The following is a 20,000-nucleotide window of genomic DNA, read 5'->3' as shown; positions in this document are numbered from 1 at the left end:
ACTCACTACTCTGGAAGCAACGTCAATAACAATAACTGTTCGTCGGGAGCTTCATGAAATGGGTTTCCACGGCAGAGCAGCAGCACACAAGCCTGAGATCACCATGTGCAATGCCAAGCGTCAACTGGAGTGTACACCACTCTTGTTCGCCGTTGGACCTCTGGAGCAGTGGAAACACGTTCTCTGGACTGAATCACACTTCACCATCTGGCAGTACGGCGGACTAATCTGGGTTTGGCGGATGCCAGGAGATAACGTTACCTGCCCGAATGCATAATGCCAACTGTAAAGTTTGGTGGAGGAGGAATAATGGACTGGGTCTGTTTTTTCATGGTTCGGGCCCCTTAGTTCCAGTGAAGGGAAATGTTAAATGACATTCTAGATGATTCTGTGCTTCTAACTTTGTGGCATCAGTTTGGGCAAGGCCCTTGCCTGTTTCAGCAGGACAATGCCCCCCCAGTGCACAAAGCGAGGTCCATACAGAAATGGTTTGTCGAGATCGGTGTAGAAGAACTTGACTGGCCTGCACAGAGCCCTGACCTCAACCCCATCGATCACCTTTAGGATGAATTGGAACGCCGACTGTTAGCCAGTCCTAATCGCCCAACATCAGTGCCTGACCTCACTAATACTATTGTGGCTGAAAGGAAGCAAGTCCCCACAGCAATGTTCCAACATCTAGTGGAAAGCCTTCCCAGAAGAGTGGAGGCTGTTATAGCAGCAATGTTCCAACATCTAGTGGAAAGCCTTCCCAGAAGAGTGGAGGCTGTTATAGCAGCAATGTTCCAACATCTAGTGGAAAGTCTTCACAGAAGAGTGGAGGCTGTTATAGCAGCAAAGGTGGGACCAACTCCATATTAATGCCCATAATTTTGGAATGAGATGTTCGACGAGCAGTTGTCCACATACTTTTGGTCATGTAGTGCGTCTCTGATGTGTCCCCTCTATTGGTTCTGGGGCTGAGAGCAGGAAACTATGACACCTGTAAATCAGTGTGTGTGTGTGTGTGTGTGTGTGTGTGAACACTGAGGCCGTTGTTGTGCCCATGCCGGGCGTCCGGATGCCCTCTCCTGCTGCTCACGTCCATTTGGCACCACTGTGCGTGTGTGTGTGTGTGTTTAATACTGTTCCATGTGCCAGATCCCTCATAATAATTACTGTGACAGAGTTGAGCTCTTTCCAACACACACACACACACACACACACATACACACACACTTCATAACTCTCTAAACAGTTTATGTCTTATAAAAGTTTCAGAAGCCTCACTGCATCCTAACTGCATCCTCACTGCATCCTCACTGCATCCTCACTGCATCCTCACTGCATCCTCACTGCATCCTCACTGCATCCTCACTGCATCCTCACTGCATCCTCACTGCATCCTAACTGCAGCCTCAGTGGACAAGAGAGACCTTCCTGTAGGTTTTAACTCCAACCCTGTTCCTGGAGAGGAACTCTCCTGTAGGTTTTAACTCCAACCCTGTTCCTGGAGAGAAACTCTCCTGTAGGTTTTAACTCCAACCCTGTTCCTGGAGATAAACCCCTCCTGTAGGTTTTAACTCCAACCCTGTTCCTGGAGATAAACCCCTCCTGTAGGTTTTAACTCCAACCCTGTTCCTGGAGATAAACCCCTCCTGTAGGTTTTAACTAACCTGATTAATCTTATCAACCAGCTGATTACTAGAATCAGGAGCGCTAGATTAGGGTTGTAAGAGAACCTACATTACGATGGCTCTCCAGGAACAGGGTTGGGCATCCCTGCCAAACACACAAAGCCAGGAGCCAGGATCCGTTGAAAAGCCAAATCCTCCATCCATCACATCGAAGCCAAACTGACGTCAACATGAATTTTCACATCTTCTCCAAATGGGGTTACAACACATTCCAAGAATCTCGTTAAAAATCTCCTTCAGCTGTTTTTGTTTATCAAGTACTACATTGGGAGGAGGAAAGATCAGGTGGGACCATTCTAGCCAATGAGAGGGCGGATCAAGCGGGACCATTGTAGTCAATGAGAGGGCGGATCAGGCGGGATCATTCTAGCCAATGAGAGGGCAGATCAGGTGGGACCATTCTAGCCAATGAGAGGGCGGATCAGGTGGGATCATTCTAGCCAATGAGAGGGCGGATCAGGTGGGACCATTCTAGCCAATGAGAGGGCGGATCAGGTGGGATCATTCTAGCCAATGAGAGGGCGGATCAGGTGGGACCATTCTAGCCAATGAGAGGGCGGATCAGGTGGGACCATTCTAGCCAAATTCCACCCTCTCTCTCATTGACCTCCATAGAAAAACTCTTTGCTTGTTGAGTTCTCCCTCGCTTCACCTTTTCATCTCTGGCATTAGGATTCAGTTAAATCTTCCTGCCCCACAATTACAACGCAACCATCATTCCAAAAATGTCCCCAATACAATAGCCAGACCACTTAATTATATGTAGCTCTTTGATTGACAGGTGTGCTGACCAATGAATGCCAGGTGATACCCTGATTGACAGGCAAGCTGACCAATGAATGCCAGGTGATAGCCTGATGGACAGGTGTTTCGACCAATAAGAAGACAGACATACTTGCAGCAGTCGTTGAAGAGTTCCTTGCAGGGCGTCTGCTCCAGCTTCTCACGACACTCCCCTACCAACTCCTGAGGTATATCTCGCAGATGGGCTGCCGACTAGACGGAGAGAGACATGGATTCATTAATGAACTGATCTGCCTTCAGAAAGGATTCATACCCCTTGACTTATTCCACAGTCTGTTGTTTCAGCCTGAATTCAAAATGGAAAAATATATATATATACAAAAACATTTTACATTTTCAGTAATTTAGACTTACAAAACCCCACAATGACAAAGTGAAAACATGTTTTTATAAATGTTTGCACATTTATTGAAAATTAGACACAGATAAGGTCCTAGAGTTGACAAAGCATGTCAAGAGCAAACACCAAGCCGTGAGGTTGAAGGAATTGTCCGTAGAGCTCTGAGACAGGATTGTGTCGAGAAACAGATCTGGGGAAGGGTACCAAAACATTCCTGCAGCATTGAAGGTCCCCAAGAACACAGTGGCCTCCATCATTCTTAAATGGAAGAAGTTTGGAACCACCAAGACTCTTCATAGAGCTGGCCGCCCAGCCAAACTGAGCAATCGGGAGAGAAGGGCTTTGGTCAGGGAGGTGACCAAGAACCCGATGGTCACTCTGACAGAGCTCTAGAGTTCCTCTGTGGAGATGGGAGAACCTTCCAGAAGGACAACCATCTCTGTAGCACTCCACCAATCAGGCCTTTATGGCAGTGGCCAGACGGGCCTTTTACTGAGAAGTGGCCTCCATGACAGCCCGCTTGGAGTTTGCCAAAAGACACCTATTCTCTGGTCTGATGAAACCAAGATTGAACTCTTTGGCCTGAATGCCAAGCATCACGTCTGGAGGAAACATGGCTCCACCCCTACGGTGAAGCATAGTGGTGGCAGCATCATGCTGAGGGAATGTTTTTCAGGGACTGTGAGACTATTCAGGATCGAGAGAAAGATGAATGGAGTAAAATACAGAAAGATCATGGATGTAAATCTGCTTCAGAGCGCTCAGGACCTCAGACTGGGGTGAAGGTTCACCTTCCACAGCACAACGACCCTAAGCACACAGCCAAGACAACACAGGAGTGGCTTTGGGACAAGTCTCTGAATGTCCTTGAGTGGCCCAGCCAGAGCCTGGACTTGAACCCGATCGAACATCTCTGGAGAGACCTGAAAATAGCTGTGCAGCGACGCTCCCCATCCAACCTGACAGAGGTTGAGAGGATCTGCAGAGAAGAATGGGAGAAACTCCCCAAATACAGGTGTGCCAAGCTTGTGATTTGTGATGTCATTATGGGGTGTTTGTGATGTCATTATGGGGTGTTTGTGATGTCATTATGGGGTGTTTGTGATGTCATTATAGGGTGTTTGTGATGTCATTATGACCCACACCCCATAATGACATCACAAACACCCCATAATGACATCACAAACACCCCATAATGACATCACAAACACCCCATAATGACATCACAAACACCCCATAATGACCCGTTGATCTGGCAGCGGGCCTTTCGTCATCCGTTAGTGGAGAAACCTACTCACCCCGTTGTTATGGTACGTTAGTGGAGAAACCTACTCACCCCGTTGTTATGGTACGTTAGTGGAGAAACCTACTCACCCCGTTGTTATGGTACGTTAGTGGAGAAACCTACTCACCCCGTTGTTATGGTACGTTAGTGGAGAAACCTACTCACCCCGTTGTTATGGTACGTTAGTGGAGAAACCTACTCACCCCGTTGTTATGGTACGTTAGTGGAGAAACCTACTCACCCCGTTGTTATGGTACGTTAGAGGAGAAACCTACTCACCCCGTTGTTATGGTACGTTAGTGGAGAAACCTACTCACCCCGTTGTTATGGTACGTTAGTGGAGAAACCTACTCACCCCGTTGTTATGGTACGTTAGTGGAGAAACCTACTCACCCCGTTGTTATGGTACGTTAGTGGAGAAACCTACTCACCCCGTTGTTATGGTACGTTAGTGGAGAAACCTACTCACTCCGTTGTTATGGTACGTTAGTGGAGAAACCTACTCACCCCGTTGTTATGGTACGTTAGAGGAGAAACCTACTCACCCCGTTGTTATGGTCTGTTAGTGGAGAAACCTACTCACCCCGTTGTTATGGTCCGTTAGTGGAGAAACCTACTCACCCCGTTGTTATGGTACGTTAGAGGAGAAACCTACTCACCCCGTTGTTATGGTACGTTAGTGGAGAAACCTACTCACCCCGTTGTTATGGTACGTTAGAGGAGAAACCTACTCACCCCGTTGTTATGGTCCGTTAGTGGAGAAACCTACTCACCCCGTTGTTATGGTCCGTTAGTGGAGAAACCTACTCACCCCGTTGTTATGGTCCGTTAGTGGAGAAACCTACTCACCCCGTTGTTATGGTACGTTAGAGGAGAAACCTACTCACCCCGTTGTTATGGTCCGTTAGTGGAGAAACCTACTCACCCCGTTGTTATGGTCCGTTAGTGGAGAAACCTACTCACCCCGTTGTTATGGTCCGTTAGTGGAGAAACCTACTCACCCCGTTGTTATGGTACGTTAGAGGAGAAACCTACTCACCCCGTTGTTATGGTCCGTTAGTGGAGAAACCTACTCACCCCGTTGTTATGGTCCGTTAGTGGAGAAACCTACTCACCCCGTTGTTATGGTCCGTTAGTGGAGAAACCTACTCACCCCGTTGTTATGGTACGTTAGAGCAGAAAACTACTCACCCCGTTGTTATGGTCCGTTAGTGGAGAAACCTACTCACCCGGTTGTTATGGTCCGTTAGTGGAGAAACCTGCTCACCCCGTTGTTATGGTCCGTTAGTGGAGAAACCTACTCACCCCATTGTTATGGTCCGTTAGTGGAGAAACCTACTCACCCCGTTGTTATGGTCCGTTAGTGGAGAAACCTACTCACCCCGTTGTTATGGTACGTTAGTGGAGAAACCTACTCACCCCGTTGTTATGGTACGTTAGTGGAGAAACCTACTCACCCCGTTGTTATGGTCCGTTAGTGGAGAAACCTACTCACCCCGTTGTTATGGTCCGTTAGTGGAGAAACCTACTCACCCCGTTGTTATGGTCCGTTAGTGGAGAAACCTACTCACCCCGTTGTTATGGTACGTTAGAGGAGAAACCTACTCACCCCGTTGTTATGGTCCGTTAGTGGAGAAACCTACTCACCCCGTTGTTATGGTCCGTTAGTGGAGAAACCTACTCACCCCGTTGTTATGGTCCGTTAGTGGAGAAACCTACTCACCCCGTTGTTATGGTCCGTTAGTGGAGAAACCTACTCACCCCGTTGTTATGGTACGTTAGAGGAGAAACCTACTCACCCCGTTGTTATGGTCCGTTAGTGGAGAAACCTACTCACCCCGTTGTTATGGTCCGTTAGTGGAGAAACCTACTCACCCCGTTGTTATGGTACGTTAGTGGAGAAACCTACTCACCCCGTTGTTATGGTCCGTTAGTGGAGAAACCTACTCACCCCGTTGTTATGGTACGTTAGTGACCCCGTTGTTATGGTACGTTAGTGGAGAAACCTACTCACCCCGTTGTTATGGTACGTTAGAGGAGAAACCTACTCACCCCGTTGTTAAAGTACGTTTCCAACATCCTGATTCCACAGTCCTTCCTCTTCTCATCCGGAGCGAGCTGGTACAGGGCCTGGCAGGGGAGAGACACTGTTACAAACATGATACCCCACTGTCCATACATCCACCACAGCATGATGTCTCCATAGAACTACAACACCACAGCATGATGTCTCCATATAACTACAACACCACAGCATGATGTCTCCATAGAACTACAACACCACAGCATGATGTCTCCATATAACTACAACACCACAGCATGATGTCTCCATAGAACTACAACACCACAGCATGATGTCTCCATATAACTACAACACCACAGCATGATGTTCCCATACAACTACAACACCACAGCATGATGTCTCCATATAACTACAACACCACAGCATGATGTCACCATACAACTACAACACCACAGCATGATGTCTCCATATAACTACAACACCACAGCATGATGTTACCATACAACTACAACACCACAGCATGATGTCTCCATACAACTACAACACCACAGCATGATGTCTCCATAGAACTACAACACCACAGCATGATGTCTCCATAGAACTACAACACCACAGCATGATGTCTCCATACAACTACAACACCACAGCATGATGTCTCCATAGAACTACAACACCACAGCATGATGTCTCCATACAACTACAACACCACAGCATGATGTCTCCATACAACTACAACACCACAGCATGATGTCTCCATACAACTACAACACCACAGCATGATGTCTCCATACATCCACCACAGCATGATGTCTCCATAGAACTACAACACCACAGCATGATGTCTCCATACATCCACCACAGCATGATGTCTCCATAGAACTACAACACCACAGCATGATGTCTCCATACAACTACAACACCACAGCATGATGTCTCCATACAACTACAACACCACAGCATGATGTCTCCATACATCCACCACAGCATGATGTCTCCATAGAACTACAACACCACAGCATGATGTCTCCATACATCCACCACAGCATGATGTCTCCATACAACTACAACACCACAGCATGATGTCTCCATACATCCACCACAGCATGATGTCTCCATACATCCACCACAGCATGATGTCTCCATACAACTACAACACCACAGCATGATGTCTCCATACATCCACCACAGCATGATGTCTCCATAGAACTACAACACCACAGCATGATGTCTCCATACAACTACAACACCACAGCATGATGTCTCCATACAACTACAACACCACAGGATGATGTCACCATATGATAACTAGAACACCACAGGATGATGTCACCATACAACTACATCCACCACAGGATGATGTCACCATATGATAACTAGAACACCACAGGATGATGTCACCATATGATGATGTCACCATATGATAACTAGAACACCACAGGATGATGTCACCGACAATAACACAGTCAGAGAAACAGAAATGGCCACCGGCCAATAGGAACAGAGTGCCATCAGGGACAGTGGCCTAGACTAACACCACTGTTCAGTTCTCCATGGATCGGTCTGTCTGTGAACCAAGTTGACCGAACATGGATATGGTTTAGAGAACAGACTAACGTTGGTGTTCACTAAACAAGCAGTGGGTTTTTATTTGTTTTCATTTCTCAGACACCTCCAGGGGCCGGGACACAAGCCTGGGCCTGTGTTAGTCCACCTACCCAGGGGACAGGCCTCTGACGTGGGTTTAACCTCATGGAGAGGGTGCATAGAGGAGGAGGGGCAGATATTTTTCTGACAGGCTCCCCTCCCAGCGCTCATGCCCCATCCCTCCCAAGCTCTCTCTTCACCGCTCTCTCTCTCTCTCTCATTCTTTCCCCCCTCTCTCCCCTCTCACTTCCTCTCTCTCTTTCTCTCATTACCAGTCCTCTGACTCCCAGCCCCCCCCCCCCCCCCCCCCCCCCACATCTGCATGCCCACACTCAGGCCCAGTCCTTTCTCATGGGAGCTAGCACAGGAAGCAGGAAAAGGAGGGGGGGTTGAGAGGAAATTGAGGAGGAGAGAGAGAAACAGACAGAGCGAGCGAGACAAAGAGAGAGAGAAACAGACAGAGAGCGAGACAAAGAGAGAGAGAGAAACAGACAGAGAGCGAGACAAAGAGAGAGAGAGAAAAAGACAGAGAGCGAGACAAAGAGAGAGAGAGAAAAAGACAGAGAGCGAGACAAAGAGAGAGAGAGAAAAAGACAGAGAGCGAGACAAAGAGAGAGAGAGAAACAGACAGAGAGCGAGACAAAGAGAGAGAGAGAAACAGACAGAGAGCGAGAAAGAGAGAGAAACATGACAGAGAGCGAGAAAGAGAGAGAGAGAAATCGTGGGAGAGAGGGATAGCGACAGAGACAGATAGAAATGTCTTACCACAGAGTCCATGAACTCGATGCAACGTTTGAGCTCTGGCCTGGTGTCACAGTACTGACGGAACAGCAATCGACCAATCGGCTGTCTCTCACACAGACTGGTATAGTCCCTGTCTGAGAGAGAGAGAGACAGAGAGAGAGAGAGACAGACATGTGCACACCGTTACAACACTGTAAATATACATAATATGACATTTGTAATATCTTTATTATTTTTAAACTTGAGTGTAATGTTTACTGTTCATTTTTATTGTTTATTTCACTTTATATATTATCTACCTCACTTGCTTTGGCAATGTTAACATATGTTTCCCATGGCAATAAAGCCCCTTGAATTGAATTGACAGAGAGACAGAGAGAGAATGAAGTGGACATCCAAACATATTAAATAGCTATCTTGTAACTCGTCTATTCAAACATGTCCTTTATAATGATGGACGGGCGTGTCTCAGCCCAGCTGACCACGCCCAACGACTCTAATAGTCACATCTCCTCTGAAGACTAATGAGGGAATCCCAGGACAGTCAATTACTAGCCAACACACACAGGGAGAAGGAGGGAGGGAGGGAGGGAGGGAGGGAGGGAGGAGAAGGAGGGAGGGAGGGAGAGAAGAGAGGGAGAGAAGAGAGGGAGGGAGAGAAGAGAGGGAGAGAAGAGAGGGAGGGAGAGAAGAGAGGGAGGGAGGGAAGAGAGAGGGAGGGAAGAGAGAGGGAGGGAGGGAGGGAGGGAGGGAGGGAGGGAGGGAGGGAGGGAGGGAGGGAGGGAGGGAGGGAGGGAGGGAGGGACTATTTAAACCTGCGCCATCCTAGACAATTTAAACTTGCGCCAGCCTAGACTATTTAAACCTGCACCAGCCTAGTCTATTTAAACCTGTGTGTGTGTGTGTGTGTGTGTGTGTGTGTGTGTGTGTGTGTGTGTGCAGACAGTGCTAGACAGAACAATTGTAAAGTGTTCTGTCTCCATTCAGACTGATTGGGCTCTGAACAGAACATGTGTGTGAGATAGACAGGGTCATCTTGGCAGTGGTTCAAGCCTCTCTTCAGTTGTCATTAGTTACATGGAACACATCAACATATAAACACATACACCACAACAGCTACTTCTGGTACTTCAAATAAATATTTATAACTAACCAGCCAGCTTGGAACCGAGAGAGAGGGGGAGGGAGAGAGACACCGAGAGAGAGAGGGGGAGGGAGAGAGAGACCGAGAGAGAGGGGGAAGGGAGAGAGAGACCGAGAGAGAGGGGGAAAGAGACCGAGAGAGCGAGACGCGAGACCGAGAGAGAGCGAGACCGAGAGAGAGCGAGAGAGCGAGACCGAGAGAGAGCGAGATCGAAAGAGAGAGCGAGACCGAGAAAGAGAGCGAGAGAGCGAGACAGAGAGAGAGCGAGAGAGAGAGAGCGAGAGACAGACAGACAGAGAGACAGACACAGAGAGAGAGAGAGAGAGAGAGACCGAGAGAGAGACCGAGAGAGCGACAGAGAGACAGAGAGACAGAGAGAGACAGAAAGAGAGAGAGAGAGACCGAGGGAGAGGAAAGGTGGGTGAGGCAGAGAGAAGAGAGGAGAAACTGGAAAATGAGGGAAAGGAGAGAAATATGAAGAAAGTAGGAGACACACGCAGACACACAGAGACACACAGAGACACACAGAGACACACAGAGACACACAGAGACACACAGAGACACACAGAGACACAGCAGCAGTGACTACATCATAAAGGACCTGTCCAGTGTTTCCAGATTGATTTTCCAAAAACAGGTATTTAGTATGTTAAAAAAAAGCAGCTGTTCTGTGTTGGAATGGTGTGGTCCTACCCCCAGTTACAGAATGGTGTGGTCCTACCCCCAGTTACAGAATGGTTTGGTCCTACCCCCAGTTACAGAATGGTGTGGGCCTACCCCCAGTTACAGAATGGTTTGGTCCTACCCCCAGTTACAGAATGGTGTGGGCCTACCCCCAGTTACAGAATGGTGTGGGCCTACCCCCAGTTACAGAATGGTGTGGACCTACCCCCAGTTACAGAATGGTGTGGTCCTACCCCCAGTTACAGAATGGTTTGGTCCTACCCCCAGTTACAGAATGGTGTGGGCCTACCCCCAGTTACAGAATGGTTTGGTCCTACCCCCAGTTACAGAATGGTGTGGGCCTACCCCCAGTTACAGAATGGTGTGGGCCTACCCCCAGTTACAGAATGGTTTGGTCCTACCCCCAGTTACAGAAAGGTTTGGTCCTACCCCCAGTTACAGAATGGTGTGGACCTACCCCCAGTTACAGAATGGTGTGGACCTACCCCCAGTTACAGAATGGTGTGGACCTACCCCCAGTTACAGAATGGTGTGGACCTACCCCCAGTTACAGAATGGTGTGGACCTACCCCCAGTTACAGAATGGTGTGGACCTACCCCCAGTTACAGAATGGTGTGGACCTACCCCCAGTTACAGAATGGTTTGGTCCTTCCCCCAGTTACAGAATGGTGTGGGCCTACCCCCAGTTACAGAATGGTGTGGACCTACCCCCAGTTACAGAATGGTGTGGACCTACCCCCAGTTACAGAATGGTTTGGTCCTACCCCCAGTTACAGAATGGTGTGGACCTACCCCCAGTTACAGAATGGTGTGGACCTACCCCCAGTTACAGAATGGTGTGGACCTACCCCCAGTTACAGAATGGTGTGGACCTACCCCCAGTTACAGAATGGTGTGGACCTACCCCCAGTTACAGAATGGTGTGGACCTACCCCCAGTTACAGAATGGTTTGGTCCTACCCCCAGTTACAGAATGGTGTGGACCTACCCCCAGTTACAGAATGGTGTGGACCTACCCCCAGTTACAGAATGGTGTGGACCTACCCCCAGTTACAGAATGGTGTGGACCTACCCCCAGTTACAGAATGGTGTGGTCCTACCCCCAGTTACAGAATGGTGTGGGCCTACCCCCAGTTACAGAATGGTGTGGACCTACCCCCAGTTACAGAATGGTGTGGACCTACCCCCAGTTACAGAATGGTGTGGACCTACCCCCAGTTACAGAATGGTGTGGACCTACCCCCAGTTACAGAATGGTGTGGACCTACCCCCAGTTACAGAATGGTGTGGTCCTACCCCCAGTTACAGAATGGTGTGGACCTACCCCCAGTTACAGAATGGTGTGGACCTACCCCCAGTTACAGAATGGTGTGGACCTACCCCCAGTTACAGAATGGTGTGGACCTACCCCCAGTTACAGAATGGTGTGGACCTACCCCCAGTTACAGAATGGTGTGGACTTACCCCCAGTTACAGAATGGTGTGGACCTACCCCCAGTTACAGAATGGTGTGGACCTACCCCCAGTTACAGAATGGTGTGGTCCTACCCCCAGTTACAGAATGGTGTGGACCTAACCCCAGTTACAGAATGGTGTGGACCTACCCCCAGTTACAGAATGGTGTGGACCTACCCCCAGTTCCAGAATGGTGTGGACCTACCCCCAGTTACAGAATGGTGTGGACCTACCCCCAGTTACAGAATGGTGTGGACCTACCCCCAGTTACAGAATGGTGTGGACCTACCCCCAGTTACAGAATGGTGTGGACCTACCCCCAGTTACAGAATGGTGTGGACCTACCCCCAGTTACAGAATGGTGTGGACCTACCCCCAGTTACAGAATGGTGTGGTCCTACCCCCAGTTACAGAATGGTGTGGTCCTACCCCCAGTTACAGAATGGTGTGGTCCTACCCCCAGTTACAGAATGGTGTGGTCCTACCCCCAGTTACAGAATGGTGTGGTCCTACCCCCAGTTACAGAATGGTGTGGGCCTACCCCCAGTTACAGAATGGTGTGGTCCTACCCCCAGTTACAGAATGGTGTGGTCCTACCCCCAGTTACAGAATGGTTTGGTCCTACCCCCAGTTACAGAATGGTGTGGGCCTACCCCCAGTTACAGAATGGTGTGGTCCTACCCCCAGTTACAGAATGGTGTGGTCCTACCCCCAGTTACAGAATGGTGTGGTCCTACCCCCAGTTACAGAATGGTGTGGGCCTACCCCCAGTTACAGAATGGTGTGGGCCTACCCCCAGTTACAGAATGGTGTGGGCCTACCCCCAGTTACAGAATGGTGTGGGCCTACCCCCAGTTACAGAATGGTTTGGGCCTACCCCCAGTTACAGAATGGTGTGGGCCTACCCCCAGTTACAGAATGGTTTGGTCCTACCCCCAGTTACAGAATGGTGTGGGCCTACCCCCAGTTACAGAATGGTGTGGGCCTACCCCCAGTTACAGAATGGTGTGGGCCTACCCCCAGTTACAGAATGGTGTGGGCCTACCCCCAGTTACAGAATGGTGTGGGCCTACCCCCAGTTACAGAATGGTGTGGGCCTACCCCCAGTTACAGAATGGTGTGGGCCTACCCCCAGTTACAGAATGGTGTGGGCCTACCCCCAGTTACAGAATGGTGTGGGCCTACCCCCAGTTACAGAATGGTGTGGGCCTACCCCCAGTTACAGAATGGTGTGGGCCTACCCCCAGTTACAGAATGGTGTGGGCCTACCCCCAGTTACAGAATGGTTTGGTCCTACCCCCAGTTACAGAATGGTGTGGGCCTACCCCCAGTTACAGAATGGTGTGGGCCTACCCCCAGTTACAGAATGGTGTGGGCCTACCCCCAGTTACAGAATGGTGTGGGCCTACCCCCAGTTACAGAATGGTGTGGGCCTACCCCCAGTTACAGAATGGTGTGGGCCTACCCCCAGTTACAGAATGGTTTGGTCCTACCCCCAGTTACAGAATGGTTTGGTCCTACCCCCAGTTACAGAATGGTGTGGGCCTACCCCCAGTTACAGAATGGTGTGGACCTACCCCCAGTTACAGAATGGTGTGGACCTACCCCCAGTTACAGAATGGTGTGGACCTACCCCCAGTTACAGAATGGTGTGGTCCTACCCCCAGTTACAGAATGGTGTGGGATACAGAATGGTGTGGTCCTACCCCCAGTTACAGAATGGTGTGGACCTACCCCCAGTTACAGAATGGTGTGGGATACAGAATGGTGTGGTCCTACCCCCAGTTACAGAATGGTGTGGACCTACCCCCAGTAACAGAATGGTGTGGACCTACCACCAGTTACAGAATGGTGTGGTCCTACCCTCAGTTACAGAATGGTGTGGTCCTATCCCCAGTTACAGAATGGTGTGGTCCTACCCTCAGTTACAGAATGGTGTGGTCCTACCCCCAGTTACAGAATGGTGTGGGCCTACCCCCAGTTACAGAATGGTGTGGGCCTACCCCCAGTTACAGAATGGTGTGGGCCTACCCCCAGTTACAGAATGGTGTGGGCCTACCCCCAGTTACAGAATGGTGTGGGCCTACCCCCAGTTACAGAATGGTGTGGGCCTACCCCCAGTTACAGAATGGTGTGGGCCTACCCCCAGTTACAGAATGGTGTGGGCCTACCCCCAGTTACAGAATGGTGTGGGCCTACCCCCAGTTACAGAATGGTTTGGTCCTACCCCCAGTTACAGAATGGTGTGGGCCTACCCCCAGTTACAGAATGGTGTGGGCCTACCCCCAGTTACAGAATGGTGTGGGCCTACCCCCAGTTACAGAATGGTGTGGGCCTACCCCCAGTTACAGAATGGTGTGGGCCTACCCCCAGTTACAGAATGGTGTGGGCCTACCCCCAGTTACAGAATGGTTTGGTCCTACCCCCAGTTACAGAATGGTTTGGTCCTACCCCCAGTTACAGAATGGTGTGGGCCTACCCCCAGTTACAGAATGGTGTGGACCTACCCCCAGTTACAGAATGGTGTGGACCTACCCCCAGTTACAGAATGGTGTGGACCTACCCCCAGTTACAGAATGGTGTGGTCCTACCCCCAGTTACAGAATGGTGTGGGATACAGAATGGTGTGGTCCTACCCCCAGTTACAGAATGGTGTGGACCTACCCCCAGTTACAGAATGGTGTGGGATACAGAATGGTGTGGTCCTACCCTCAGTTACAGAATGGTGTGGACCTACCCCCAGTAACAGAATGGTGTGGACCTACCACCAGTTACAGAATGGTGTGGTCCTACCCTCAGTTACAGAATGGTGTGGTCCTATCCCCAGTTACAGAATGGTGTGGTCCTACCCTCAGTTACAGAATGGTGTGGTCCTACCCCCAGTTACAGAATGGTGTGGTCCTACCCCCAGTTACAGAATGGTGTGGGCCTACCCCCAGTTACAGAATGGTGTGGGCCTACCCCCAGTTACAGAATGGTGTGGGCTACAGAATGGTGTGGGCCTACCCCCAGTTACAGAATGGTGTGGTCCTACCCCCAGTTACAGAATGGTGTGGGCTACAGAATGGTGTGGGCCTACCCCCAGTTACAGAATGGTGTGGTCCTACCCCCAGTTACAGAATGGTGTGATCCTACCCCCAGTTACAGAATGGTGTGGGTTACAGAATGGTGTGGTCCTACCCCCAGTTACAGAATGGTGTGGGCCTACCCCCAGTTACAGAATGGTGTGGTCCTACCCCCAGTTACAGAATGGTGTGGGCCTACCCCCAGTTACAGAATGGTGTGGGCCTACCCCCAGTTACAGAATGGTGTGGGTTACAGAATGGTGTGGACCTACCCCCCAATTACAGTACTGTGGACCTAACCCAGTTACAGAATGGTGTGGGTTACAGAATGGTGTGGGCGTATACCGGTCATTAGACCGCTGATTGGCCAGTTCATTCTCCTCAGGAGGATGACATCATCCTATATGAGGAAGTAGCAAGCCACCGGTCTCTTTGAGTTGGGTGGTTCTGAAGTGTTTTCTCTCCATGTTCTGATTTAATCACAAAATACAAGTATAGGATTAAATCAACAACGTTACGAGTTAACAGAATATTAACTTTTTAAAACAAGTGAGATTTTCACTGGACAGTTAGTTTTTATATAAATCAGTAAGAGACACGTATCACTGAAAGACCTGACCAGACACAACAAAGATATAGTGTGTGTGTGTGTGTGTGTGTGTGTGTGTGTGTGTGTGTGTGTGTGTGTGTGTGTGTGTGTGTGAGCGGTGTAATTACGCAATCAGAACATCTGCAATACAGTCATGTATTACGGTCTATAACACAGCTGTCAGGATATAGTGAAACACCGAAAGGTCCACTCTCCCACGCTCACACACACACACTCTCCCACACACACACTCTCTCTCTCACACACACACACACACACACTCTCTCTCTCACACACTCTCTCTCACACACACACACACACACACACTCTCACACAATCTCTCTCTCTCACACACACACACACACACACTCTCTCTCACACACACTCTCTCTCTCACACACACACACACTCTCTCTCACACACACTCTCTCTCACACACACATTCTCTCTCACACACACACACTCTCTCTCACACACACACTCTCTCTCTCACACACACTCTCTCTCACACACACACTCTCTCTCACACACACACTCTCTCTCACACACACAGATTGATTCTCCCCCCCTCCGTCAGAGAGGAGACTCCCCTCCCCCCTCCCCCAGAGAGGAGACTCCCCTCCCCCCTCCGTCTCACACAACCTCTGGAGGAGCTGCACGGGGAATGTATTGTCTGCATCCCAAATTCCACTCTAATCCCTAGATAGTGCACTACTTTTGACCAGAGTTGGCACTCTAATCCCTAGATAGCGCACTACTTCTGTCCAGGGAATCTGGTGCAATTTATTTTTCATTTAATCAATATGGAAGCCAAATTTCGAAATCTGTTTCACACACACACACACACACACACACACACACACACACACACACAGAACCAACAACATACAGTATTATTTTATCCTACTGATCGACAATGTTTGCATAGAAGAAGTACTAAATGTTTTTTATTTTATAAAAAAAAAAGAGGACGCTGTCTCTTTAAGACCCAGGACCGACTTCATTCATAGAGGATCAGGGAGGGAGAGATGATCAAGTGAATGAATAACGTTTCTGGTGACGATCAGCTTTGAATATCAGCATATTTAGCTTTTTTGGTTGGTATATTATCACAAAGTACGAGGAGTAGTGAATGTTAGCTCTGGCCGTTAGCTCTGGCCGTTAGCTCTGGCCGTTAGCTCTGGCCGTTAGCTCTGGCCGTTAGCTCTGGCCGTTAGCTCTGGCCGTTAGCTCTGGCCGTTAGCTCTGGCCGTTAGCTCTGGCCGTTAGCTTTGGCCGTTAGCTCTGGCCGTTAGCTCTGGCCGTTAGCTCTGGCCGTTAGCTCTGGCCGTTAGCTCTGGCCGTTAGCTCTGGCCGTTAGCTCTGGCCGTTAGCTCTGGCCGTTAGCTCTGGCCGTTAGCTCTGGCCGTTAGCTCTGGCCGTTAGCTCTGGCTGTTAGCTCTGGCTGTTAGCTCTGGCCGTTAGCTCTGGCTGTTAGCTCTGGCTGTTAGCTCTGGCTGTTAGCTCTGGCCGTTAGCTCTGGCCGTTAGCTCTGGCCGTTAGCTCTGGCCGTTAGCTATCAAAGGAAAGTTAGCCTATAAAGCTGGAAGCTACCGCTATCTTCTAGCATTGTCAAGTTATTCTAGCCTGTATGGACATTGTTTTGCGAACAGTAATTAACACTTCCAACATTTCCACAAGTGTGTAAATGGGACATGGTCTGCGCTGATAGACTTGATCCTCTCTCCAATCAGCAGACGACGTGAGACACATTTGACAGAAATACCGAAAGTTTAAAATTAAAAAAATAATAATAATTATAGTACTGAACCGTTACTCATGTTCTGGTATCGAAAAAGCTGAGAAGTTTCGGAATACTGAGTAACACTGACACACACACACTTCCTGTCCCCACCCTGTGACTGTGGCGAGAAACAGGAAGGAAGTCCACTTCCTCTCTGACAGACACACCCCAATGACACACACACAAACACACAGTCTTGTACGACTAACCTTGTGGGGACACGTCATTCAGTCACGTTCCAAATCCTATTATGCCCCTAAACTCTAACCTTCACCTCCTAGAAATAGAATCTGACCTTGTGAGGACCTCTGGTATAGTTAAATAAGTCTACACACACACACACACACACACACACGTGATACCACTGGCTTATACCACTAACAGTCAGTAACACACAGTCAGTAACACACAGTGTTGTGATACCACTAACAGTCAGTACCACACAGTGTTGTGATACCACTAACAGTCAGTAACACACAGTGTTGTGATACCACTAACAGTCACTGTGATACCACTAACAGTCAGTACCACTGTGGTACCACTAACAGTCAGTACCACTGTGGTACCACTAACAGTCAGTACCACTGTGATACCACTAACAGTCAGTACCACACAGTGTTGTGATACCACTAACAGTCAGTACCACTGTGATACCACTAACAGTCACTGTGATACCACTAACAGTCAGTACCACACAGTGTTGTGATACCACTAACAGTCAGTAACACACAGTGTTGTGATACCACTAACAGTCAGTACCACACAGTGTTGTGATACCACTAACAGTCAGTACCACTGTGATACCACTAACAGTCAGTACCACTGTGATACCACTAACAGTCAGTACCACTGTGATACCACTAACAGTCAGTACCACTGTGATACCACTAACAGGCAGTACCACTGTGGTACCACTAACAGTCAGTACCACTGTGATACCACTAACAGTCAGTACCACTGTGATACCACTAACAGTCAGTACCACTGTGATACCACTAACAGTCAGTACCACTGTGATACCACTAACAGTCAGTACCACTGTGATACCACTAACAGTCAGTACCACTGTGATCCCACTAACAGTCAGTACCACTGTGGTACCACTAACAGTCAGTACCACTGTGATACCACTAACAGTCAGTACCACTGTGATACCACTAACAGTCAGTACCACTGTGATACCACTAACAGTCAGTACCACTGTGGTACCACTAACAGTCAGTACCACTGTGGTACCACTAACAGTCAGTACCACTGTAATACCACTAACAGTCAGTACCACTGTGATCCCACTAACAGTCAGTACCACTGTGATACCACTAACAGTCAGTACCACTGTGGTACCACTAACAGTCAGTACCACTGTGATACCACTAACAGTCAGTACCACTGTGATACCACTAACAGTCAGTACCACTGTGGTACCACTAACAGTCAGGACCACTGTGATACCACTAACAGTCAGTACCACTGTGATACCACTAACAGTCAGTACCACTGTGGTACCACTAACAGTCAGTACCACTGTGATACCACTAACAGTCAGTACCACTGTGATACCACTAACAGCCAGTACCACTGTGATACCACTAACAGTCAGTACCACTGTGGTACCACTAACAGTCAGTACCACTGTGGTACCACTAACAGTCAGTACCACTGTGATACCACTAACAGTCAGTACCACTGTGATCCCACTAACAGTCAGTACCACTGTGATCCCACTAACAGTCAGTACCACTGTGATACCACTAACAGTCAGTACCGCTGTGATCCCACTAACAGTCAGTACCACTGTGATACCACTAACAGTCAGTACCACTGTGATACCCCTAACAGTCAGTACCACTGTGGTACCACTAACAGTCAGTAACAGTCAGTACCACTGTGATACCACTAACAGTCAGTACCACTGTGATACCACTAACAGTCAGTACCACTGTGATCCCACTAACAGTCAGTACCACTGTGATACCACTAACAGTCAGTACCACTGTGATACCACTAACAGTCAGTACCACTGTGGTACCACTAACAGTCAGTACCACTGTGATACCCCTAACAGTCAGTACCACTGTGATCCCACTAACAGTCAGTACCACTGTGATACCACTAACAGTCAGTACCACTGTGATACCCCTAACAGTCAGTACCACTGTGATACCACTAACAGTCAGTACCACTGTGATACCACTAACAGTCAGTACCACTGTGATACCCCTAACAGTCAGTACCACTGTGATACCACTAACAGTCAGTACCACTGTGATACCACTAACAGTCAGTACCACTGTGATACCACTAACAGTCAGTACCACTGTGGTACCACTAGCAGTCAGTACCACTGTGGTACCACTAGCAGTCAGTACCACTGTGATACCACTAACAGTCAGTACCACACAGTGCTGTGATACCACTAACAGTCAGTACCACTGTGATCCCACTAACAGTCAGTACCACTGTGATACCACTAACAGTCAGTACCACTGTGGTACCACTAAAAGTCAGTACCACTGTGGTACCACTAACAGTCAGTAACAGTCAGTACCACTGTGATACCACTAACAGTCAGTACCACTGTGATCCCACTAACAGTCAGTACCACTGTGATCCCACTAACAGTCAGTACCACTGTGATACAACTAACAGTCAGTACCACTGTGATACCACTAACAGTCAGTACCACTGTGATACCACTAACAGTCAGTACCACTGTGATACCACTAACAGTCAGTACCACTGTGGTACCACTAGCAGTCAGTA

At 48.9% G+C, this 20,000-nt stretch overlaps 1 protein-coding gene across 3 annotated transcripts in view; it reads right to left on the bottom strand.

Annotated features, from left to right (window-relative positions):
- The window catches only part of LOC110516120 (G protein-coupled receptor kinase 6), a 77,370-nt gene that overhangs the window by 33,631 nt on the left and 23,739 nt on the right, over window positions 1-20,000 (bottom strand). For all 3 annotated transcript variants that reach the window (XM_036934115.1, XM_036934114.1, XM_036934116.1), the window contains 3 exons: window positions 8,538-8,650; window positions 6,158-6,235; window positions 2,572-2,672 (listed from right to left, as the gene is read on the bottom strand). In XM_036934115.1, the coding sequence (XP_036790010.1) occupies window positions 2,572-2,672; window positions 6,158-6,235; window positions 8,538-8,650 (292 nt within the window). The remainder of the gene's footprint in view (window positions 1-2,571; window positions 2,673-6,157; window positions 6,236-8,537; window positions 8,651-20,000) is intronic.

Source organism: Oncorhynchus mykiss, chromosome 10 (genome assembly GCF_013265735.2).
Source record: "Oncorhynchus mykiss isolate Arlee chromosome 10, USDA_OmykA_1.1, whole genome shotgun sequence".
NCBI classification, from domain to species: Eukaryota; Metazoa; Chordata; class Actinopteri; order Salmoniformes; family Salmonidae; genus Oncorhynchus; species Oncorhynchus mykiss.
The sequence above is the reverse complement of the archived record's forward strand: the minus strand, read 5'-3'. Positions and strand labels throughout refer to the sequence as shown.